This window comes from Chiloscyllium plagiosum, chromosome 12, assembly GCF_004010195.1.
Source record: "Chiloscyllium plagiosum isolate BGI_BamShark_2017 chromosome 12, ASM401019v2, whole genome shotgun sequence".
Taxonomy (NCBI): domain Eukaryota; kingdom Metazoa; phylum Chordata; class Chondrichthyes; order Orectolobiformes; family Hemiscylliidae; genus Chiloscyllium; species Chiloscyllium plagiosum.
Genome location: NC_057721.1, coordinates 51,223,090 through 51,248,795, shown reverse-complemented (window position 1 = coordinate 51,248,795; position 25,706 = coordinate 51,223,090). Strand labels below are relative to the sequence as shown.

The window sequence follows — 25,706 nt, the reverse complement described above, 5'->3', positions numbered from 1 at the left end:
TTGTCTATCTCATACACTGCAGGCAAGAATGCCCTGAGGCATGGTACATTGGCAAGGCCAAGCAGATGCTACAATGGCGATGAATGGACATCATGCAACGATCACCAGACAGGGACGTTCGGCCTCAGATCTTCGGGTGACCATCCTCCAAGGCAGACTTTGGGTCAGGCAATAACGCAGAGTGGCTGAGCAGAGGCTGATAACCAAGTTCAGTACCCATGAGGATGGCCTCAACCGGGACTGTGGGTTCATGTCACACTACAGGTGACCCCACTGCATTATACACTCTCTCAGACACATACACAAGCACACACACATTCACACTCTTACACCCCCAAACTCACACAGACCCTCTCTCATAAACACACACATGCATCCGCCACACTCACACCAGCAGGCACCCTCTCACAGGCATATATCCCATCACACCCACATAAACACTTTACCAAGGTTGCACACACGCAGACATACTCTCTCACGTGCACTCACACTCAAATGCACATTCTGTCTCTCTCTCTCTGTCCTGCATGTGCACACACATATATGTCTATGGGGTTAATTTGTATTTGCAGAGTTATATTTGTAGATACATTCTATTTTGCTCATAAAATGCACAATCTGCAGGCAGTCAATCCATGTAATATTTTCTAAGTTCCACTTTAGAAATAGAACCAATCTGACTCAAGATTGGGATGCAGACAGACTCTAACCTCACACCTTTAATGCATTGCGTGATTTGAGATGTCACTTTTGTAATACAACCTTAAGTTATCTTGAGAATGTGACGTAAAAGAAGTTCTGGGATTTACATATTAAAGAACCAAAACCTGCAACCCATTTTAAAAGATGAAAGACTTAACAACAATCTAGGTTTGTTAAATATATCATTTCAGTTGCATGACACTGTAACCTTTTGCTATAAATTCTGTCTTATGGTCCTGCTTCACAACCACCTGATGAAGCAGCAGTGCTCCGGAAGCTAGTGTTTCCAAAAAAACCTGTTGGACTATAACCTGGTGTTGTGTGATTTTTTTAACATCAGCATACTTTCAGGATACAGTCTTTCCCCTTAACTATACTTAATTTGGTCTGTGTTCAAGGACAGGAGAGTGTGACTGGGTGGGAGACAGGTATTGAAATCCAGAATTTAGATTTGGAGAAGCCTCAGACAGTGCCTTTCTTCAAAATGTATGAGGTTCTCTCCCCCTTGGTGGATGAATGAACAGTCTGCAGAGAGGATAGTCAAACTGAACAAAGCACTGAGGTATACTGTGCTATTCAAGTAGGGGGGTAAAAAGGAGAACATTAATAATAATAAGGAATAGCATGGTTAGGGGAATAGATGCAATTTTCTGAAGCAAAGACTGACTCCCAAAGATTAAGTTACCTGTCAAATGCCAAGGTTCAAGGCATCTCTTCTAAGCTGGAGAGAAATGTGAAGTCGGAGGGAAACAATCAAGCTGTTGTAGTCCACGTAGGTATCAATGGCATAGATCAGACTAGGAAAGAGGTTCTGTTGGGGGATTATGAACAGCATGGGGTATCACTAAAAGCAGAACAATAAAATGTAATAATCTGAAGATTACTATCTCAGCCACATGCAAATCAGTGAAGGCAAATGAATTAGAGAGGTAAATGCTTGCAAGATTGGTGTGAGAGAAATGGATTCTGATTTTTGGGGCACTGACACCTGTACTGGGGAAAGAGAGTGGTATTCCATTGGGTTAGGCTTCATTTGAACCATGTTGGGACTAGTGCCCTGGCAAATCATAATGAGCTGAATAGGTAGGGCTTTAAATTAATTAATGGGAGAGGAGTTTAAACTGAATAATGTAAAAGTAGACACGCAAATTAGTGAAGAGGTGAATGATAACATGACATGAAGGGTCAGAAAATATAAGCAGAAGAGTGCAGCAGAAATTAGAACCAAAATAAGGAGTCATGGTAATAAGTCATCATGGCAGTAAGTCAAGGATTAAAGCTCTTTTTCTGAATGTACGCCGTATTTGTAACAACATAGAGGAATTGACAGCGCTAGTAGAAATAAGTGAATATGATTGGATAGCTATTAGCGACATGGTTTCACATTAACTCAATATTTAAAAGTACTTAATATTTTGGAAAAATAGGCAAAAATGAGGTTGGTGGTGTTGTTAATAGAATAAGGTACCAGTGCAATGGTTAAGTAGCAACGTGGAATCAGTTTGGGTGGAAATAAAGGATAGCAAGGGAAAGAACTCATTGGTAGGAAACATCTATAGCCCCCAAAGAATTCCCTAGAGGTATACAAAGTATAAATGAGGAAGCAATGGTCGCATGGAAGAATAGCATTACAATTGTCAGGAGTGATTTTAATCTGCATATGGATTGGACAAATCAGATGGAGGATGAATTTGTAGAGTGCATCACAGAACTGTTTCTTAGAACAGTACACTGCAGAACCCAGCTTTTTTTTTAGATCTAATGATATGTAATGCGGCAGGATTAATAACAGATCTCATGGTGCAGTATCCCTCAGGTATACAGATCACAGCAGGGTAGAATTTTAAATTCAGCTTGAGGGTAAACAACTTGGGTCTCAAACCAGTGACCTCAACTTAAATAAGGGAAGTTACAGAGGGATGAAGAGAATTGTCTGAAGTATGCTGGGAAACCAGACTGAGAAGATGGTCAGTAGATGACTAGCAGCAGACATCTTGGCAGATATTTCATACGCTGGGCAATGATTTAGTCTGAGTAACATGAGACCGTGAGAAGAATGAAGCACCACGGTTAACAAAGGTGGTAAAGGAGAACATCCAATCAAAAACCAATGTATATAAAATAGCAAGAACTAAAGTTGGAAAAATAGGGTGAGATATCCAGTGTGGATCTTCTTAATATAACAGCAAAATGTCTAACTTTCCAAACAAGTGTTGAGTGAAGAGACAATATTGTCACTAGTGAGAATCCTATCTGCATGCAGTAAATCTCATTGATACTTAAACTTGCCTATAAATATGCTGTTTCCCCTTTCTTCCACCTGCTGGATACAAATTAGAGACTGAGAATTCCCAGCCTAAAAATCAGAAAGGTGATTCGAGCTAGTCACTTGCTCCTCTAGACCTTCACCTAGGACTCCTGACACTAACATCTCAGGATGCACTTCATGAGCAGTGACCAAACACTCCCAACATCTGACATACCAGCCTCATTATGGCACATCTTTGATCCACTTGTAGTATGGTTTGGCACTTAAATGCTGTACCTCAGAGTACACAGGCATTGCTTATTACAATCTACTGCAAGGACTTTATGCACAGAGATTGGAATCCATTTCACAGAGTGGACCAGGAAGCATTTCAGGGATGTTCATTTGCTTTAAGCGTGAACTCACTTACTTTGTGCCTACTTGAATGCTCACAGCATCTCTGTCTTGCCTTAAGGGTTATGTGTGGCAGAGTTGAAAAATGTGGTGCTGGAAAAACACAGCAGGCCAGGCAGCATCCGAGGAGCAGGAGAATCGACATTTCGGGCATAAGCCCTTGATTCTCCTGCTCCTCAGATGCTGCCTAGCCTGCTGTGTTTTTCCAGCACCACATTTTTCAACTCTGGTACTCCAGCATCTGCAATCCTCACTTTCTCCTAGGTTATGTGTGGCAGACAGAATGGAGATAAGGTAAGATCCCAATAACATTTCTGCAGTCCTGCAACCTGTATGTCAGGTTGCTTGGTGCCCCTGACAAACCTGCCTGTTGCTTCTCTATCTATTTATAAATCATATCATAAATTGCTGACACCATGGGGTCCTCTCTACCTGGGTTTAGCTAGTTCCTGGACTCTGCCAGGACCAGGGAACAGCAGCATATTTTCGTGAACAAGCTGTGGTGACATGGCAGTGATATGCTCACCAGCAGGTGCTCCCAACTCTAATCTAGCCAATGTTTCAACCAGGGAGTCATTATCAGAGCTGCTGGGAGGCATGCAGGAGACAGTTTTGCTGGTGCTTCTCAGAGGGATGCCTTGCAGCACCATCTTCTTGGCCATGATATTATGCTAATGCCACTCATACTTGCAGGAGACAAAGGAGAGGATGCACTGCAAACAAAGGTAAACTTTGGACATGTTAAGTTTACATTCACAATAGGAATAATGGGTGAGTAATGGACCGTGCTTCTTACTTGGTCACCAGGACATAAATGTTTCTACATTTTCATTGGAGTGGTCATGGTTAGGAGCCAAATGTTGGACAACCCACCTCCCATTCTGGTTCTTGTGGCCCTATTATGGGCCATTTTCTTCTTGAATGAGACAAAAGGGGAAATATTGAATGAGATGGAAATGTCTGGCACAGATACTAGTGCAGTTTCAGGTTGGAGAAAAGGGGTAAGGTGCTCTGAGTAAGTGAGCAGGCAGTGCAGGGGCCAAGCAGGGTTAGAAGCATGGGGGATTGAGTAGTGACAGCATATAATAGTAAGAGTGATAGAGCCTTGGTGGAAGATGGGTGCACTGATAGAGATAGAGTGTGAGGTAGCAGAGAGAAGATGGTGACACTTCCCCTAGTGGAGTGGAGGTAGTTATTGTCTTTCTTCCTAGACTGCTGGGCATTCCTATGATAGCTCACACTGTACTTACCTGGGTGTCAATCTTGGACAAGGTTGGCAGGGTTTGGTGTTGTGGCATTTTCTGTTGGTCCTGGTGGAAGGAGATGGCCCTATTTTACACCTGTTCAAGAGGACTTCCAGGTTCATAGAGCGGGGCACCAACGTTCCCTTATTTGTCATATTTGGGTCAAGTCTCATGAACCATGCTGAATAACTTTGGCCCTGCAGCGTTGCACGAAGTGTATAACAGCTTATTTAAAATTGGTGCCAGGACCAGGAATCCCAGGATGTCCTGCCAGAGGCAAGTACATCTGCCTACAGCCAGTGGGAAAATCAGATAAGCAGAGCGTCATTGGAGCACAGTGCATGGTTAATGAAGCATGTTTGGGACAATGATATCTGAAAACTCATTAGGATGCATGAAGAGAAATCCCCAGTGAAACTCAACAAGAATGACACTTAAGACAATTCCGGCTAAGATTCAGTACTTAGTTTCTATTTTAATTATCATGGTTAGAATCTTTTGTTAAAAATTGATAACATGATCACAGCTACTGGTTATCATTTAGCAGTATCACACGGGCCACATCCATAACTAGGATAAGACAGGATGCCTCCTTGCGGATCGTTTCAGAGAACATCTCTGGGACACCCGCACCCACCAACCTCACCGCCCCGTGGCTGAACATTTCAATTCCCCCTCCCACTTCGTCAAGGAAATGCAGGTCCTGGTCCTCCTCCACCCGCCAAACCGTTACCACCCGATGCGTGGAGGGGGAACGCCTCGTATTCTACCTTGGGCTCTGCAACCACATGGGATAAATGTGGAATTCAACAGCTTCCTCATTTCCCCTTCCCCCACATTATCCCAGTCCCAAGCTTCCAACTCGGCATTGCCCTCCAGACCTGTCCATTACTCCACCTTATCACCTTCTGCCTCACCTTTGTCCACCTATCGCTTTCTCAGCTACCTTCCCCCAAACCCCGCCCCCGCCCCCTCCCATTTATCTTTCAGCCCTGGCCCACAAGCCTCATTCCTGATGAAGGGCTTATGCCCAAAACATCGATTCTCCTGCTCCTCGGATGCTGCCTGACCTGCTGTGCTTTTCCAGCACTACACTCTCGACTCTGGTCTCCAGCATCTGCAGTCTTCACTTTCTCCTAGGATATTTAATTCCCCAAACTCAATGATGTCATTCCATACATCTACAGTGAAAAACTGGAGGCTAGTGAATTTCACCCATATTTACACATTCTACGCTCCAAGGTATCTGCAGAGACTAAACTAACTGCCTACTTTCTGAAAACATGCTAACGCATATTGAAAGAGAGCTAAAGATAACCTGGACCTCTCAAAATTAATTATAACTGATCAGTAAAGTTTGATGTTATAGCATGCCTGTCATCCAAGAAGTTATATTAATTCAGACAATAAGCACATTTATGATGACATCAACACGGTTTGACATTGAAAGCATTCATAAAATATGCCAAAAACACTTCAAGGACCTAAACGGTCCTTTAATAATAACTAACAAAATATTTTTAATAAGACTCACCTATTTTGCTGTGGATTTTGGTTCATGGAGCAAACCCAGATGTCAGAAAATATTTTGTCATTTATATCCAAGTTGGATGTCAAATTTCTCCACTTTAGACAGATGTCTGATGTAAACAAATGTTAAGAAATTACTGTCTGCAAATAACAGTTTTTTTTAAACAATATAGCAAGTCCCTATTAACCATACAAGAAAACATTAATCATCTGAAAATTGTGGGCAGTGCAACCCAAAATGTATAATTCATTTTGGTATGTGCAAACCCCTGGGACAGAATGTCTAAGCCCTGAAGAAGGGGAGTACAGAATACAAGAGGATGCTAAATAATGCTCTGTTGTCCAGGATGCTGCTTCTCATTTTTTCTCATCTATTTCTCTAGAGGGAGAATTGGTGAACAGTGTAGATGCCTGGAGGTGGCTTGCAAGTGACCAACTGGAGGCCTATGTCACTGGCAGGATTTGAAACCCTCTGTGCTTGCTTGGCTTTAGCAGCAGCCATTGGCTGCTCTGAGGAGGGACTCCACCTCCAAACTAGTGACCTCAGCCTTCGCTGACAAATTTAAGAAATTGAGTGATGGCACCTCAAAATGAAGGCAGCTTCTCTCTAGCTTACTTGTAAAACCAGTCTGCATATTCATGAGTGCTGGAGGAGCTACAATGGAAATTCTCACTCCCCACACAATTGACTCCAATTTAGCCCTGATGTCAAGGTCCTGATGCCTGTGAGAGAAAAGCTGCTCCTAAATGCATCCTCCCGTATGTACCCTATTTAATATTATGTACAGAAAAATATCCTTCTGTTTTCCTTTTTTTTAATATATTTTTTATTGAAAAAGTAGATTGTTTAATATTACAAGTACAAAATAATACAAGTCAAAACAGTACAAAAAACCCAAATAATAAAAAAACTCCAACCCACCCTCATGTACAAATGTATAAACATACATAGAAAAATATAGAATTAAAAGAAAAACCCAAACTGGCTATTTAACTAAATAAATAAATAACCAAAACAAACAGATAAATAGTAATAACTCAGCCCAGCCAAACAAAATGCTCATTCATTCACAGTTTCTCCTCCCTGGATATTGGACTCGTAAACACAATCATTATGGGTATATAAAAGCCCTTATTCATGTGGCAGATAAACCTGTGTCAAGGTATTCCAAAAAGGGCTGCCATGTCTTGTAAAAGTTCTCAGTTTTGTGGTGTTCCATATTTGTGAGAAAATCCAGGGGAATATGCTCCATAACAATCTTACGCCAACCCGACAGGCCCGGGGAAGGGGGGGGGTTTCAGATATCCAACCTAGCAAGATATTCTTTCTTGCAGAGAACGTGAGAATAATGAAAAGTTTTTTCTTCTGCAGGTCTGCAGGAAATACAGTGGGCAGGCCCAAAAGGAGAGAGATAGGGTCCTTCTCAACCCCTACACCCAAAATCCTCTCCATTGTGCCTGCCACAGCACTCCAATATGTTTGAAGCCTACCACAAGACCAGAGACAATGGGTAAGAATGCCCGTGCAGACCTTGCACTTGGGACATGCTGAAGATACCCTTGGTTTAAATTTTGACAAATGGTCCGGAGCCAAGTGGACCCTGTGGAGAATCTTCAACTGTAAAGCATGGGTCCCATTGCAAATTGATATCTTCCTTACATTCTCCCAAATATCCTCCCATGTCTCTGAGGAGACCTCAACACCCAGCTCTCTCTCCAACATTCTGCAGAATCGATCAAACTCATCTGAGGTGGCACCCCCCAACTGATGATAGAAAGTACTGACTGAGAGTGTACTCTTAGCCCTAAGCACCCCCCTCTCTATATCGGATTTGCAGGGATCAGTCAAAACTGTGGTCTTTTTTTGAGTAAAATCCCTAACTTGAAAAAAACTAAAGGGGTCTCTATTAGATAACTCGTACTTCCGTACTAACTGATCGAAGGACATCATTACGTTTCCCTCAAATAAATCACCCATGCAAGACACACTCCTAGCTGCCCAACGTTTAAATCCTGAATCTATCATACTCGGTTGAAAAACCAGCATACCCACTAAAGGTGTAAACAAAGGTGTTTTGTCAATATTGCCTATCCTCTGCCGAATTGCCCTCCATGATTTAACAGTATTGATGACTATTGGGTTATAGCAATATTCCCTAACTGTCCTCATCTTATCCAAAAACAGCAAACTGGTAAGGGGGCACCTTGCCTGGGAGGCTTCAATATCTAGCCATATTGAAAGAGGATCTCCACAAACCCAATCACTCACATAGGACAAAATCAAGCTTAGTTGGTAGCTTTTAATGTCTGGAAGGTCCACTCCCCCCCAATCTGTGAGGCAGTTGCAGTTTGGCTAATTTAATGAGGGGTCGCTTACGATGCTAAATAAAGGAGCTGAACCAGCCGTTTCGCCTCCTGAGTGTTTGCTTATTGAAAATCAGGGGGAGCATCCATATAGGGTATAGCAAACGAGGGAGAATATTCAACTTAATAAGCGCTAATCAACCTAACCATGAGACTGGAAGTGCCTCCCATCTTTGAAGATCTTGTTTAATTTTTCCAAATAATTGAATAAAATTGGCTTTAAACAGCCAATCCAGAACTGGAGTAAATACACAAAGCCCCCCCCCCCCGTGACCACCTAAATGGGAATCTATATTCTCCCTCAAGAGCTAGCTCCTTCGTAAGACACCTATAGGGATAGTCTCTGATTTAGCAAAATTAATCATGTACCCCGAAAAAGTGCCAAACGCGCGAATACATTGTATCAGGCGAGGCACTGAAACTGCTGGATTTGACAAAAAAATTAGCACATCATCCGCATACAACAAAATCTTATGTAATTTTGACCCCACTTCTGGAGCTGATATATTGGGATCCCCCGAATGGCCTCCGCCTATGGTTCAATCACCGACATAAAAAGCAATGGCGAAAGGGGACAGCCCTGCCTGCTGCCCCTAAAAATATTAAGATTGCTTGATTGTACCCCGTTGGTGATGACCGCCGCGAGAGGTACACAGTAGAGAACCTTTACCCATTTTATGAAGACTTTGCCCAAACCAAACTGCTCTAGAGTATAGAAAAGGTACAGCCACTCAACGTCAAATGCCTTCTCTGCATCTAAAGAAATCTCCAATCCCTGTATTGACCGCTGTTGGCATGCTTGAATTACATTAAGCAGCCTCCTAACATTATTGGAGGATCTGTGACCCTTTATAAAGCACATGTGATCCTCTTTAATAATAGAAGGTAACACAGTCTCCAGCCTTAATGCGAAAGGATTTTAAAGCCCACATTTAAGAGTGAGATGGGCCTGTATGAAGCACAGTCTTCCAGGTCCTTCCCTTTTTCAAGGATAAGTGAAATATTGGCTTCTCTCAGAGATGGTGGGAGACAATCATGACTGTATGAATCATTAAATATATTGAGCATCGGGCCTGACAGTATACTTAATAAATTCCTTATAGAATTCACTGGGAGGTCTGTCAGGACCGGGTGCCTTTCCACTCTGAAGCTGCCTCACATCTTCCTGCACTTCTTTGTCTGACAACGGGGCATTGAGAAAGGTCTGTTGTTTGGGAGTCACATCCGGGAGCTTCAGATCTCTAAAAAAGGATTCCATTTTGGCCTCCTCACAACCCTCAGATTGGTATAACTTAGAGTAAAATCTCTGGAATGCCACATTAATCTTTTTGGAGTCACATGTTAGGTTCCCAGACCCTTCCCTAATCGCCGTAATGGTTTGTGGGGCACTCCTCTTTCTGGCAAGACAAGCCTGGCTTGTCACCATGCTCGTATGACCTTTGCTTTGTAAAACCCAGCTTCTTCTTTGCCGTCTGCGTGAGCACGGAATTTAGTGCAAACCGTAGTGCCGTAATACTCTATAGCTTAACCAATGTGGGTCTGTCAAAGTAGGCCTTCTCGGCTGCCTTCAATCGTGCTTCAAGGAGACGTTGCTGCTTCTGCCGCTTCCTACTGGCGGAATATGAAATAACTAACCCCTTGGCATAGGCTTGGGCAGTTTCCCAAAGAACGGATGAACTATCAACCGAGCCTATGTTGATATCTAGGAATGCCCGAAATTCCCTAGAGAAATAATCCACAAATTTATTATCCCTGAGGATAAAGGGATCCATTTCCCAGTACCTCAAATCCACTGTAACATCTTTAATCTTAACCATAAGGTACACTAGAGCATGATCAGAGATGGTAACATTACCAATTGTACGAGATGCCACCAGATCCAGGGTTACTGCAGGGGTCAGAAAAAAAAAACAATCCTCGTGTGACATCTATGCAGATTGGAGAAAAACGTAAAATCCCTACCTCTAGGGTTCAGACACCTCCAGATGTCCATCAACCCTAATTCCCCACACAGACCCACTAACTTTAGTTTGTACGGAGGGTATCGAGAAATCTTTGGGCAACCTGTCTACTGTGGGATCCATGAGACAGTTAAAATATCTCCCTATAATGATGTGCCGGGACTCAAGACTTATCAGCTTAGAAAAAGCATCTACCAAAAATTTAAGGGGATGAGCTGGGGGGGGGAGGGCAATAAAAATTTAAAACACTGTATTCTTCCCCATTTATCAAGGCTTTAAGAATTACAAAGCTCCCGTGTGTGTCTTTAACACACTTCAACAATTTAAATGGGAGATTTTTCCGAACCAATATAGCCACTCCCCTACTACTGGAAATAAATGATGAAAAATAAACTCGGTCAAAGTTATTCTGCTGGAATGTCAGATGCTTCTTGTCATCCAAATGTATCTTCTGTAACAAAGCAATATCCATCTTCTCCTTTCTAAGACTAAAGAGTACCTTCTTCCTCTTAATTGGTGAGTGATTTCCCTTGATATTCCAGGTACACCATTTAATCAAATCATTAGCCATAATCTTCTGCAATAACATTTAAATTCCAGAGAGGAGGAACCCGAACCACAAACTGCTGAGCCTTAGTGTCAGATGATCCACCAAATATGAAAACTACATAACCACTACATTTAACAACCCTACAAAACTATTGAGAATAAAATACAACAAAAACCAAAAAACAAACCAACATATGAAGCACCAACAGCAGTGAGTAGGGAACTCACCCCCTGCCCAGAGGGGGCAACTACCCATCCCAAACTGCCCATAAGTAGGCATCTAACCATCCCAACCATCTTCACTTCTCCCAGCTAGAGCCACACTGCAAACACAAGCAGAAAAGAATAAACACCCCATAGAACATCAATATAAATAAAAAAACATTTTCTTTAAAAAAAAGGTGAATAAATACCCTACCCATCCTTTGGTATATCCTAACTTAAAAATTGAAAATGTACATCTCGACTACCGCCAGACAGAGTTTAAACCAAATTATTATCAATAGAGGAAAACAAAGATAATGCTCCAACCGGACTTCCTCAGTTTCTTTTACAGAATGATAAACACATACCCAAACAACACTATTTATACACACTACAATTGTTCAAATTAGGTTAGTTTGTCCACAAAGTCTCTTGCCTTCTCTGATATGTCAAAGAGATGTATGGATCTATCTAAGGTGATCCAAAGTACCGCCGGATACCTCAGGGAGTACTGAATCCCAAGCTCCCTCTGTCTTCTCTTGAAACCATTGTAAGATTTTCATTTCTGGATCACCGCCGCTGAGAAGTCCTGAAAAAACATGATCTTAGAGCCCTCATAGATTAGGGCCTTCGGAACCTTCCCCTGGACTCTGGAAGCCTCCATGACTCTCTCCTTATTCCGGTAATGATGGAATTATTAGGAGAGGACCCAGACCCGATCTCCGCACTGCGACCCAGTGAGCCCTCTCTATCTTCAATCCTCTCATGCCAGCCTCCAAGTCAAGGAATTTCGGCAGCCAATCCTCAACAAATTCCGCAGGCTGCTCACCTTCCTTACCCTCAAGCAGACCGATGGTCTGAATGTTTTTTCTCCTGCCCCTGTTCTCAAGATCATCCACTTGGTCATGCAAATTACGGACCTGCATCTACAGGGCTTGGATCCTATCCTTGGATGAACCGGCATCAGCTTCCACCACTGTGACCCTGTGTTCAACCTCATCCGTCCTCTCCTCCAGGTCTCCTAGCTGCTGCTCATGCGTCTGCAGCATGAGCGAGATTGGAGTCAGCTTCTCTTCAATCTGTTTCCCCAGCATCTCGTGAGATTTTGAGAGCTGGTTACCAGGGCCTGGAAAGTAATTGACTCCAAGGCTGCTGCAGGATGAACTGCAGACCCGGCCTCGGATGCTCCTCCTCCCTTTTTAGGCATCTCAGGGTGGCTGAAAATAAAGTTAATTTTTAGAAGTTTCTTGGAACTCCACAATCTTTCCGGAGTCCCAAGATATCACGATGGCCTGGGTTGGAGGGGTTAAAGGATCTCCCTGCTTGTGCTGCGACGTGGAGCTCTGCAGTGCGATCTTCTCAGATCGCCGCTATCTTGGATCCCCCCATTTTCCTTTTACTTTACCCCTCCTTTCTAATGTGTTAATTCTCAGGGACAATTCTCAAACACCAAATCCTCACTGAGTGTCCCTTTTTAATGCTAATACTTTGAACCACAGGCTTTTGCAGTAAACATGATTACATTATTGAACCATACAGTCTAGCACAGAGATAGGCCTTGATGTAGGTTTGCTCACTGAGCTGGAAGGTTCGTTTTCAGATGTTTCATCATCATACTAGGTAATATCATCAGTGATTGGATCAGTGGTGCTGGAGGATGCTGCCTGAATTGCTGTGCTCTTCCAGCACCACTGATCCAGAATCTGGTTTCCAGCATCTGCAGTCATTGTTTTTACCTAATATCATCAGTGAGCCTCCGGATGAAGCACTTGTGCTTTGACCCACTTTCTATTTATGTGTTTTGGGTCCCTTGGGTTGGTGATGTCATTTCCTGTGGTGACATCATTTCCTATGGTGATGTAATTTCCTGTTATTTTTTTCAGGGGTGGTAAATGGGATCCAAGTCAATGTGTTTGATAATAAAATTCCGATTGGAATTCCATGCTTCGAGGAATTCTTGTGCATTTCTCTGTTTGGCTTGTCCAAGGATGGATGTGTTGTCCCAGTTGAAGTGGTGTCCTTCCTCACCTGCATGTAAGGATACTAGTGAGAGTGGGTCATGTCTTTTTATGGCTAGTTGATGTTCATGTATCCTGGTGGCTAGTTTTCTGCCTGTTTATTAGGTGTAGTTTTTGTTACAGTTCTTGATAGTCATTTTGTAAATGACATTAGTTTTGCTTCTTGTCTGTATAGGGTCTTTCAAGTTCATTACCTGCTGTTTTAGTGTGTTGGTGGGTTTGTGGGCTACCATGATGCCAAGAGGTCTAAGTAGTCTCAGAAATGACTGCCAGACTACTCAAACCTCTTGGACCAGTTCAAAATACGTACAACACAGATGGCCTCCTTCTTCAAGGACCGCAATTTCCCCCCCGACGTGGTCGACGGTGCCCTCCACCGCATCTCCTCCACTTCCCGCTCCTCCGCCCTTGAGCCCCACCCCTCCAACCGCCACCAGGACAGAACCCCACTGGTCCTCACCTACCACCCCACCAATCTCCATGTACAGCGCATCATCCGCCGTCACTTCCGCCACCTCCAAACAGACCCCAGCACCAAGGATATATTTCCCTCCCCACCCCTATCAGCTTTCCGTAGAGACCACTCCCTCCGCAACTCCCTTGTCAGATCCACACCCCCCACCGACCCAACCACCACTCCCGGCACCTTCCCTTGCAACCGCAGGAGGTGCAACACTTGCGCCCACACCTCCCCCCTCACCTCTCTCCAAGGCCCCAAAGGAAACTTCCATATCCGCCACAGATTCACCTGCACCTCCACCCACATCATCTACTGCATCCGCTGCAGCCGGTCTGGCCTCCTCTATATTGGGGAGACAGGCCGCCTACTTGCGGAGCGATTCAGAGAGCACCTCTGGGCCACCCGGACGAACCAACCCAACCAACCTGTGGCACAGCATTTCAACTCCCCCTCCCACTCCACCGAGGATATGCAGGTCATTGGACTCATCCACCGCCAAACCACAACAACCCGACGGTCGGAGGAGGAGCGTCTTATCTTCCGACTGGGAACACTCCAACCGCAGGGGATGAACTTGGACTTCACCAGTTTCTTCATCCCCCCTCCCCCCACCTTGTCTCAGCCGGATCCCTCCAGCCCGGCACCGCCTTCCTGACCTGCAGTCTTCTTCCTGACCTCTCCGCCTCCATCCTACTCCGACCTATCACCCCCACCTTGACCTCTTTCCACCTATCACATTTCCAACGCCCCTCCTCCAAGTCCCTCCTCCCTACCTTTTATCTTCTCCTGCTGAACACTCTCTGCTCATTCCTGAAGAAGGGCCTGTGCCCGAAACGTCGAATCTCCTGTTCCCTGGATGCTGCCTGACCTGCTGTGCTGTTCCAGCAATAAAGTTTCAACTACTCAAACCTCTTGGCATCATGGTAGCCCACAAACTCACCTACACACTAAAACAGCAGCTAATGAACTTGAAAGACCCTATACAGACAACAAGCAAAACTAATGTCATTTACAAAATACCTTGCAAGAACTGTAACAAAAACTACATTGGACATACATGAACATCAACTAGCCACAAAACGACATGACCCATTCTCACTAGTAACCCTACATGCAGACGAGGAAGAACACTACTTTGACTGGGACAACACATCTATCCTAGGACATGCCAACAGAGACACGCATGAGAATTCCTAGAAGCATGGCATTCCAATCGGAACTCTATTAACAAACACAGTGACTTAGATCCCATTTACCACCCCTGAGAAAAGGAACAGGACATGACATAGCCACAGGAAATGACATCACCAACCCAAGGAAACATCGAACATAGAACATAGAAACGTATAGTACAGAATAGGTCCTTTGGCCCACGATGTTGTGCCAAAGGTTAATCCTAAAGTAAAATAAAATAACTTAACATACGCACCCCTCAACTCACTGCTATCCATGTGCATGTCCAACAGTCACTTAAATGTCCCCAATGACTTCACTTCCACCACCTCAGCTGGCAACGCATTCCATGCATTTACAGCTCTCGCGTAAAGAACCGTCCTCTGATGTCCCCTCTATACCTTTCTCCTAATATCTTAAAACTATGACTCCTCATACCAGTCAATTGTGCCCTGGGGAAAGGTCTCTGGGTATTGACTCTATCCATTCCTCTCATTATCTTGTATACCTCGATCAGGTGTCCTCTCTTCCTCCTTTGCTCCAGAGAGAAAGGTCCGAGCTTATTCAACCTCTCTTCATAAGGAAAGCCCTCCAGTCCAGGCAGCATCCTGGTAAACCTTTTTTGCACCCTCTCCAAAGCCTCTGTATCTTTCCTATAGTAGGGTGACCAGAACTGGACACAATATTCCAAGTGTGGTCTCACCAGGGACTTGTAGAACTGTAGCAAAATGTCGTGGCTCTTAAACTTGATCCCCCTGTTAATGAAACACCATATGCTTTCTTAACATCCCTATCCACTCTGGGTGCAACTTTAAGGGATCTATGTACTTGCACACCAAGATCCCTCTGTTCCTCCACACTGCCAAGAATCCTGTCTTTAATCCTATATTCAGCATTCAAGTTTGACCTTCCAAAATGCATCACTTTGCATTTATCCAGGTTGAACTCCATCTCCTTTTCTCAGCCCAACTCTGCATCCTGTGTATGGAAACCAAAACACATAAATAGCAAGCGGGCCATGCCACCAGCGCTTCATCCAGAGGTTCACTGATGATGTTACATAGTATGGTGACGAAATGTCTGAAAATGAACCTTCCAACTCAGTAGGCAAACATCCAAACCTCAACCAGAGCTACAAACCTTCTCAAAACTCGCTAACAGAAGTTGGCCATTTGGCTCATTGATTCAATGCCAACACTTCCAATCCAGCTAGTTTTGCTTCCCTGTTCTTTCCCCATACACATGCTATATTTTTCCTTTAAATATTTAGCCAATATGTTTTTGTAAGCAACTACTTAATTGGTATTCACTACCATATTGGACATAATGTTCCAAGCCCTGAATGTCATCCAAAAAGTGTTAAATGTTGATATTCTCTGTAACATTTTTTTGAATTACGCCATTAATAATTCTAGAGCTTCAATGGTGAAAACTAGTATTCTAAATCCATCTTTAAAAAATACTGAAGTCCAGAAATGTATCTTTTTGCTCAACTTCAGTGTTCTCTCCCGAACTTTCAAGACACTTCAGTTAAATCAGTTTCCAGCCAGACCTCAATGAAATTTAACCCTGACTTTATGTTTAACACATTACCATTTGTTTGTTTTACACAGTTTTGATCAATCTGTTCCTGATGTTTACCTATAAAATAAAATGCTACTTAGAAAATACATTTCTTTACTGTGCTAGTAATTCACAAATAAGTGGAACTTACCACACTGCATTATAACTGGAATTTCAATGGCACGTTTCCTCTTGTACTGAAGTGCATTGGAAGGTGACAAGTTCCAGTTTGTTGACAAATATCCAAACTCATTCCAAAATTTTACAACTCCCATTTGGGCTGAAAGCACATGAAGTGTCAGAATGACACAGATGTTCAGTTTATATTGGGATTCCTTAAAAACTGAATGTTCCTAGTATTTATTGTGCAGCATGGAGATTTAATGTAGCAGTGATTAGAGCAGTACTAAACTTTCCAGAGTTCTAACATTTGAAAACAAAGAATTATATCAACTACGGTTGGCATAATTCCCACTGAACTAACATCAACAATTTATATGGCATGAAATACAACCTATAGTAGGAGTGTTATTTTCAAAAATATGTAGTATTTGCTCTTAGAAAGAATGGTAAACTAACCTTCCTTCGAAGCTGGGCAAGGGGACAACGATTATCTTACATCATGAGTGGCTGTCCCATGACCAGAAAGGCTCAGACAACTGATTGACAGAGTGTAAGTTACCTACCGCAGATCTATGATAGAACAATAAGTGCTCAGGGGCTGAGGGAAGATCTCATCAAGCAGACCTAGTTGAAAGTTTTCATTGGGCATTCCTGGAGATTAGTCTTCGTTGAGCTGTCCTCATCAGTAGATGCAAGACAAACCAGAAGAGAGGAGAAAGACTCAGGGAAAGGTTCCCTAACACATCAGCTACAAAGTAGGATGCTCAACTTTAACGAGACCAAAACCTTCTGTGCTGACAGTCTGTCTTCTGGTACGACTGAACCATCCTCAATTTTCAAGGCTGTATACTTTCTTTATCTAATTAAATAACGCATCATATCTAAACTGTTACTTCTTAAACTCAAATTATCAGAATATTACTCAACTTGTTGACTGCCTATATTAGGTAACTGTGATCACGAACCCCCTAAAATCAACAGAGCCATATAAATGTAAAACCATGCTGTAAGTGGTAAATGCAGGTAAAATGAACAAATTCTGTTAATCAATAATCCAAACCACAGGCATGGAATAATCACAGTTTTCTTTTAGCTTCTGACAATGATGTTACAGTGCTGGTGATCAGAGTGATCCTCAATTCAGTTGCCGGAATGTTGGACCTGGGTTTTTACTCAAGTCAGAAGTGCTTCCTTTTGGAAGCAAATTACAGTGGATGCTGGAATCTGTGCTGAAAACAAATGCTGGAGATCACAGAAGGTCAGGCAGCATCCATGCAGAGAGAGCAAACTAACGTTTTGAGTCTAGATGATTCTTCATCAGAGCTGATGTGAAGTGTGGAGGAGACAGCATTTATGCAATAGTGGAGGGTGGAGTGCTCCGGGAGAAAGAAAGTGGAGGGACTCCAGTAGAGCCATCTGTTATTTCCAGTCTGGCAGTTAGACACACTATTGTTCTGTCCTTCTCACATTCTAATCACTTAGTCTGCTCTATCAACACCTTTCTCCCCAGCACTCCAATACTCCCAGCACCCTCTCTCCCCGCCTTACTATTGCATAAATGCAGTCCCCTCCACACTTCACATCAGCTCTGATGAAGAGTCATCTGGACTCAAAATGTAGGCTTGCTCTCTCTCCATGGATGTGCCCTGACTCACTGTGATCTCCAGCATTTCTACTATTGGTGGTTTTCTTCCATTCACAGAGATGACGGAAAGGCAAGGATAGGGGGCAGAGGGTGAAGGGGGAAGTCACCTTCCTTGTATTGAGGGATATTGGAGATTTGTGAGCCACTGCTCTCTTTGTTATGCGACAAAACTCAATTCCAGGGCAGGTTCTCTTTTTTCCCTGTTGATAGAGACAGAAAGTCTCATGAAAGTGCAATGCAACCTCTCCAAAAGTTGTATGTCCTTGCATAATCAATGTATGAACACCACACAATTCTACTTTTAAGTCATAAAACAAAACTGGTTCATTTTCTGCAATACAGTTGTCCAAACCTCCATTTTCCCAGTTCACATTACATCATACAATGCATTTGTATTGCTTCTAGAAATCAATGTACAGTATGCCCCTGGCTCTCCTTTATCTTCAGTATATGTTATTCCTTCCGAGAACTACAGCTAGTTGATTAAACGTGATTTCTCTGTGCTAAATCCATGTGACTCCTGGTTACTTTGAGTTTATCTAATTGAGCAGCTGTAATCTACTTATAACTGATTTTATTACCTTCCTGCAAAAGACATTAAATAACTAGGCAATTGTTTTCTATTTTCTGTCTCCCTCCCTTCCTGAATAGAGGGCTTAGATTTATTACTTTCCAGTCAAATTGAACAATTCCGGAAACTAGGAAATATTGTGAAATCATTAGCAACTCTTTGAAGGTCCTATGGTAATCTGCACCTGGACCCAACGATTTATCCTGAAGAAGGGCTTATGCCCGAAACGTCGATTCTCCTGCTCCTTGGATGCTGCCTGACATGCTGCGCTTTTCCAGCAATACATTTTCAGCTCTGATCTCCAGCATCTGCAGTCCTCACTTTCTCCCCAAAGATTTATCAGCCCTCAGCTCAATTTGCTTTCCTCACAAGAGTAATTTCCACAGTATCCACCACCCCCCCCCACCTTGCCTTCCAACTCTTGATTTACATGACTGGAATTTTTTATCCTTAAGACAAGGGTTCAATATTTTGTCCTAGATTGTAGTCACAGTTAGGGAGCCTGCAGACCACTCCTAATGTCATGTCTTTCCTGGTATTATTCATTATCTCCATCCAAACCCATTCTATATTCTGATCTCCTTAACTAAGATCATCTCTAACAACTGCATCTTTAACACCACAGACATCATCTAGGTAAAGTAGCCCATGATTGTCATCATATCCTTAAATATCCCCTCCACCATCAACACACAGTGGCAGCAGCAGAATGCAACTTTTACAAGATACACTATAGAAATTTAAAGATCCTTGGACAACATTACCATCAAGAAGGACAGGGCAACAGAAACATGGAAATACCACCTCTGGCAAATTCCCCTCCAAACCACTCACAATCCTGGCTCGAAAATATATCGCTGTTCCCCCAATGTTACTGTGTCAAAATCCTGGAACTCCCTCCCCAACAGCATTGTTGGTGTACCCATACCAAATGTAGTGGTTCACGAAAGCAGCTGGCCATCACCTTCTCAAGTACACTTCATAATGGACAATAAATGCTGTCACAGCCAGTGAATTCCACATGCCTGAACAAATAAAAGGAAAACTATTGCTGCACTGTTGTCAAGACCCATAATATTTTGTGGTATCCAGTGAGAACTCTGGATCTATACTCAAAGGAGTTGAGAAGGATGACGGGGGTATCTAATTGAAACATACAGAATGCTGAATGGCCTGAACAGAGTAGATGTCGGGAAGATGTTTTCATTTGTAGAAGAGACTAGGACCCAAGGGCACAGCCTCAGAGTAAATCTTTTAGAACTGAGATAAGGAGAAACATCTTCAGCCAGAGATTAGTGAATCTATAAAATTCATTGGCACAGAAGGCTGTGGAGGCCAGTTCATTGAGTATACTTAAAGAGACATTGGATTGCAGGTTCATAGCTCCTTGAAAGTAGAGTCGCAGGTAGATAGGATAGTGAAGGCGACATTTGGTATGTTTTCCTTTATTGTTCAGAGCATTGAGTATAGGAGTTTGGAGGTCGTGTTGTGACCGTACAGGATGTTGGTTAGGCCACTTTTAGAATATTGCATGCAATTTTGGCCTCCTTCCTATTGGAAGGATGTTGTGGTACACGAAAGGGCTCAGAAAAGACTTGTTGGATGGCTATTTAATTTAAGTACCGAACTATTCAATAACAATTGAGTTATCTGACTATAATAATTTGAAGCTTTTTCTAAATATCTAAACATATTATTCATTTGCTCTACTGGGTTTTACTTTCTGCTTTGACACTGATATGCTTTGCGAGCAGAAAAACTAACTTCACCCAATCAAACCTGACTTGTAATTGAAGTAATTAATCTAATTTTATGGTTCAAATCTTTGTATATCATCTCATACAAAGCTCATGCACAGAACAGTGAGAATGAAGGCATGTATCTACTTTAGGCATATAACAGACAGCTCACACTGGAAGCAACTATTTTACAATCACAATAAACTACATCTTTTTCTTACCAATGCCAAGATCCTTCCAATACTGATACAGAAATTGACCCATAATGCGAAGCAAACTGGAGTATTCTTTGGCATCTGCAAAGTCTTGCTTATTATGAGTAGGCTCCATCATCACACTGGGTACATCGACAACACCCACAACACCGCGACAAGCCCTAAGAATATAAATTCACAGTGAATAACAAACAGATTGCATCTTCTGCTGCAAATTTATCAACATGTGAATTAAGCATATTGTGAAATAGAAGAATATTAGGTTGCCTGACCAGCATAGTCATTTCATAATCCAAGAACTAATTTCATGATATTCAGATCAGTAAAGTTGCTGAAGATGGTACTACAGAAACAAAATCTATCTACCTCACCAGCTACTTACAGCACCACCACATGGAATATCATGTTGAGAAGGGCACTCTCACAAGCCTCTGCTGCTTGTGCCAGAAGCAGTTGCAGTGGTGCTATCATAACATAGCTCAGTTCAAACCAGCTGTTGCAACTTTGGACTACAGAGTTCCACTGGACATATTTGGTTATCATTTATCAAAGATCAAGTGTGCAACTGCAAGAAAGGTTTAGCCTCAGTACTAATTAAAGGGCTAGACACCCAACATGTAATTAAGGTAATTTTTAATAACTTCTGCTATTACAAAATCTCTGAGGTACTCTAGAGACGTGTTCTCTAACTATTTCAGGTGCACCATCACTTTCTGAATTTAAGGAAACCCAAGACCCTAAGAAAGTATAGAACAACCAATTTACTTTTCGTGCTTATATAAACATGAAACAAAGTATATATAATTATTATTTTTGTTCACCACTCGCCAAGTCCCAGTGTTACATCTGTGACTGGACATTATCTGTCAGTGTTTAGAAGTCTGGGTTGTAGTTTGAGTCTTCTAGCTATATACAGTCCATCAAATGGCTGAGAGACAGGTGCAATACTTAGATTTCGTTATCTTCATTTGGGAGAACGCTGTCTGATGTTCGTGGACTCAAAATATGTTTTCACTTTAAAATCCCACTGTCCTTTGATCTCAATATAATTTTGCATTGTAATTATCTCCATATAAATTTTATTTCTTTGTAAATCAGATACCTAATAGAATTTAATAGCTAACCTACATCTACTTGAAAAAATGTATCTGATGGCAATTTGTTTAATTATGTCTAATTCTTGAAATCACCTGCTGAATTCCTCTGCTAGCTTTCTCAGGAAGAAATATGCAGAAGTTTTCTTTATTTTTGAGTATGGATGATGTGCTAGAAAAAAAAATCAGTGTTGCAACATTTTTGTAAAATTGAGAGGACCACAAACTCTGTTTCAATTTGAATACATTCACAGCACTGATCTTTAATGTCAAGTATCAGTCCTTTTCCTGTGTTCACATTTCAACCTGCTCAGTGTTGACATTATTTCTGTAAACTACCCAAACTTGAGCAACCACGAAATGTTAGATAGCTCATTGGACACTTGATTGAAGAAAAGTGATGATTTCAGCCATCAGATCTAAAAGATCGTTGCAGGACCTCCCCTTGACTTAACTACATCACATCAGTATGGGAGGTTAGTTCACCACAGGCAGCACAGAGTTTGCCGAGGATTTAAACAAGCAATACCTAACATAGGGTGCACAATTTTAACAGCGGCTTTCAATACATGAGAGAAGTCCATCATTTTGCTGGCTAATGCTTACTGGTGGATTATGCATTGGTATTAGAGAAAATGAAAAGGGGAAAATCAGGATAATTTCTAGAAAATTCAAAAAGTCTGCATTTGTGTTGAGCATGGCTGGTGTACCATCAGTTGTGATGAAAACCAGTTTCTTGATTGGAGTGTTTTGCAGCAGATATCCTCACCCCCTGTTCTCTCTTTCAGTTGCAAAATGTGCATTAGTCATTCTGATAGATTCATTGAACTGCAGTGAGAAACATTCATAGTCCTTCAGGTCCCAGTGTAGTTGGTGAACGAGATCTTTGGCTAAAGATCCCAGTTGTCATGCTACAGTGGAAGCACAAAATGATAAACTCAAGATTGCAGTTATTATTTCTTCTTTGTTGTTTAAACCTTTGAATAAAGTGTCATTTTTGTTGAATTACTTTGCCATCCCTCTTGGATTTCTTGTTTTGCTAGAAGTTGGCAAATGCAAAATGATACTTCAGTGTAAGCCTTACATTTTGACGCTGATTTATCAAAAAAAAAGATTGTTGAGTTTTCAACAAGGCTTCAGCTTGTCAAATATCTCGTTCCAAAGCATCCTGTTTGAGGGAAAACTATCCTTGAATTTACTCTGCATTTCAAATTCCCCTTTTTACTTATCATATACTTTGTTAGCAAAGAAGGCAAACTCCTGTACCTTTTAAAATTGTGAAAGGAAATTTCCCATTCTTATGTAGAAGTTATACATTTTTGAGATGGTTTAAGTTCATCATTAATCACTATTGCTTCAGCCTGTAGTTCATGCTGTCACTCTGCCATTGGTTATCCTGCAAGTAGGATCAGTACCTGTGGGACATTCAGAATGTTGCTGGCTGCTTTCAAGTGCGGAGGCATGGGTGGTCACTTCTATCGTCATGATTTACTTCTGAAGGCCCTGGTCAGTTTAGTTTGTTTGAATATTGTATGTGGAGCATAGCAGCATTCCCCTTAAATTTTTATTGTCCTGCACAGATCTATTAGATTAGCTGCTAAAGAAAACAAGACTGATGGTCTGCAAAGAATGCCAAAGCAGTAGGAAAAGCTGAGCTGTTCTTTCATAGAGTCCATATGGGTTGAACTGCCTACGTTTCTAGCACTGTGATATATCGGCTTTACCACCAGTTCCTAGGTTTTTTTAAATTCTTTTGTACACAAAACATTCTTTACCTGTAATTCAGTCTGTCTGAACCAAACTGAAACACCATACAAGCAGTTGGAAATGCCTGCACTTTTCTCTAGCCAAACAGCTTCTGGAAAGGAACTCATGCAGCAGCATGATGATTGACGTATACGCGATGATGGAGAAAGAGTAGGTGGTGAGATCGACCATCAGACTCAAATCAGTCATGTAACATGTTAGAGACAGACCATGGCTCGAGACTATTTTGAGATGTTCGGGTGATTTCTTATATTTGGCAGACAGTGTTGTTACACCCTTAACATGGAAGTCAGGGGTTTCAATGACTTAATCATATACATCAGATTTGGGGACTGTCATTGCAGTGCCTCTGGTTCTGCAGCACATTAGGGAAAGCAGTAGGCCATACATTACCTTCTGTCAATTTGGAGGTGGACTCCTCTACTCCTCTGGAGAGGCATGATGCTGTGTGGCATGGCAGCAGTACACCAAGTATCTTGGGCGCATGCCCAACAGCATTCTCCTGTATGTTGCTCATCAAGAGTCTAATCAGACTATCTGTAGCAGGATCTGTTTCCTAATCTCCCTCCTGAAGCTGCATGAAAAATGAACATCCTTTCTCACTATCAAACCTGTCATACTCTGCTGATCTGAACTTTGCGTTAGCCTACCAGTTATGAGCAGTGCCAATATTTGAACTGACTGATGTGACAGATTAAGTTTTATGGCCCTATCATTGGTAGTGTTGTTGTTCTTTCTCCTACTCAGGTTCTGATAGGGCTGAAGACAGTTCATGTGCCTGAAGTCAAAAATTAGAAGGGGATGGGTGGATAGTGAGAATCAAGTAGTCCACGGTGACAGTATCAGCAGCCAACAAGCAGGACATGGATGAGCTGGGAATTTAGAAGCAGCACAAAGCAGGAGCATATCACACTTCTCTATGTTCTCAGCAAAGCATGATGACAACATGAGCTCCAACTGTCCAAGGTACAGACCCCACCTCCCAGTTGCCAATACTCCTGACCTTGCCAGAAGTCTACCAGAATAAGCATTTGTCTTCTGGGAGGTATTGAAAGCAATCTGTAAGATCTTGAAATTATAAATCAAGCATATGAATTAATATATTGATTGATTGATTGATTGATTGTCACATGTATCAAAGTATGTGAAAAGCTTTGTTTACAAGTAGTACAGGTAGATCATAGTAAGCAAGGTTGCACAGAACTAGATTTAGACAGAGACATACAGGTAACATTGGACAGGGTGTAGAAGAGAGGTCAACATTAGCAAGATCAGCATTATTTGAGGGGAGAGAGTCCATTCAATAGTCTAAAACTGGCCGGGAAGAAGCTGTCCCTGGACATACTGGTGCATGCGTTCAGGCTTCTGTATCCTCTGCCTGATAGAAGGGGAGATCATTCCCTGAGTGTGAGGAGTCTCTATTAGAGATAATTTGTCCAGAAATTCAGTATTCATTGACAAATTGTGATCTAAATGCATAATTTACAGTGAAATGAGGTAAAATGTAAACCTGTAGAGCTACAGCTGGATCAACTAGCAATTGATAGCAATTACAAGAAGGGAAAAAAACTACAATATCCATTGTGAGGCATTACCACATGGCAATACCATGCCTTGTGCAGCATGCCCATTAAAATTCAAATCTTAAACCAAGAAAACTCAGACTGCCAGGAATGGGCTGCAATGATGGAAATAACTCCACAAAGGCCAATATCCAGTCACTAAGTCACTCTTTATTTTGGTGTGCATTGTCCAAGACTCTGACCCAGCTGGCTCAGAGCCAGCTGCTAGAGCAAGCAGAACCAATTCGGTAACTCATTTTCTATGAAGTTCACTTAGCTGACCTCATTCCAAATGTGCGTTTTTGCACCAGGTCTGGTTCTCCAGATTCTGCTTTGGATACTGGCAGCGTGTACCTGACCATAGCCTGCCTCTTACACCAGGAGTGTTTCGACTGAAATTCATCTTCTTTAGGTGGCAACAGCTGCGACAGTTCTTGTGTCCATCTTGTCTTCAGTGGTTTCTTCGATGCTAGATGAAGGGGGAGGACCCAAGGTTTCTGACAGCCTTGCCGATGTTTTGAAGGGACAGGTATGTTTTCCTCCTTCCGTCTGCGAGGTCC

General features: G+C 42.3%; 1 protein-coding gene across 1 annotated transcript in view; it reads right to left on the bottom strand.

Annotated features, from left to right (window-relative positions):
• LOC122555511 (ATPase MORC2-like) overlaps positions 1-25,706 on the bottom strand; it is a 97,794-nt gene that overhangs the window by 21,683 nt on the left and 50,405 nt on the right. The window contains exons 13-16 of the mRNA XM_043701535.1: positions 25,429-25,615; positions 20,730-20,884; positions 16,582-16,710; positions 6,143-6,248 (exon numbers count right to left, since the gene is read on the bottom strand). Of these exons, the coding sequence (XP_043557470.1) occupies positions 6,143-6,248; positions 16,582-16,710; positions 20,730-20,884; positions 25,429-25,615 (577 nt within the window). The remainder of the gene's footprint in view (positions 1-6,142; positions 6,249-16,581; positions 16,711-20,729; positions 20,885-25,428; positions 25,616-25,706) is intronic.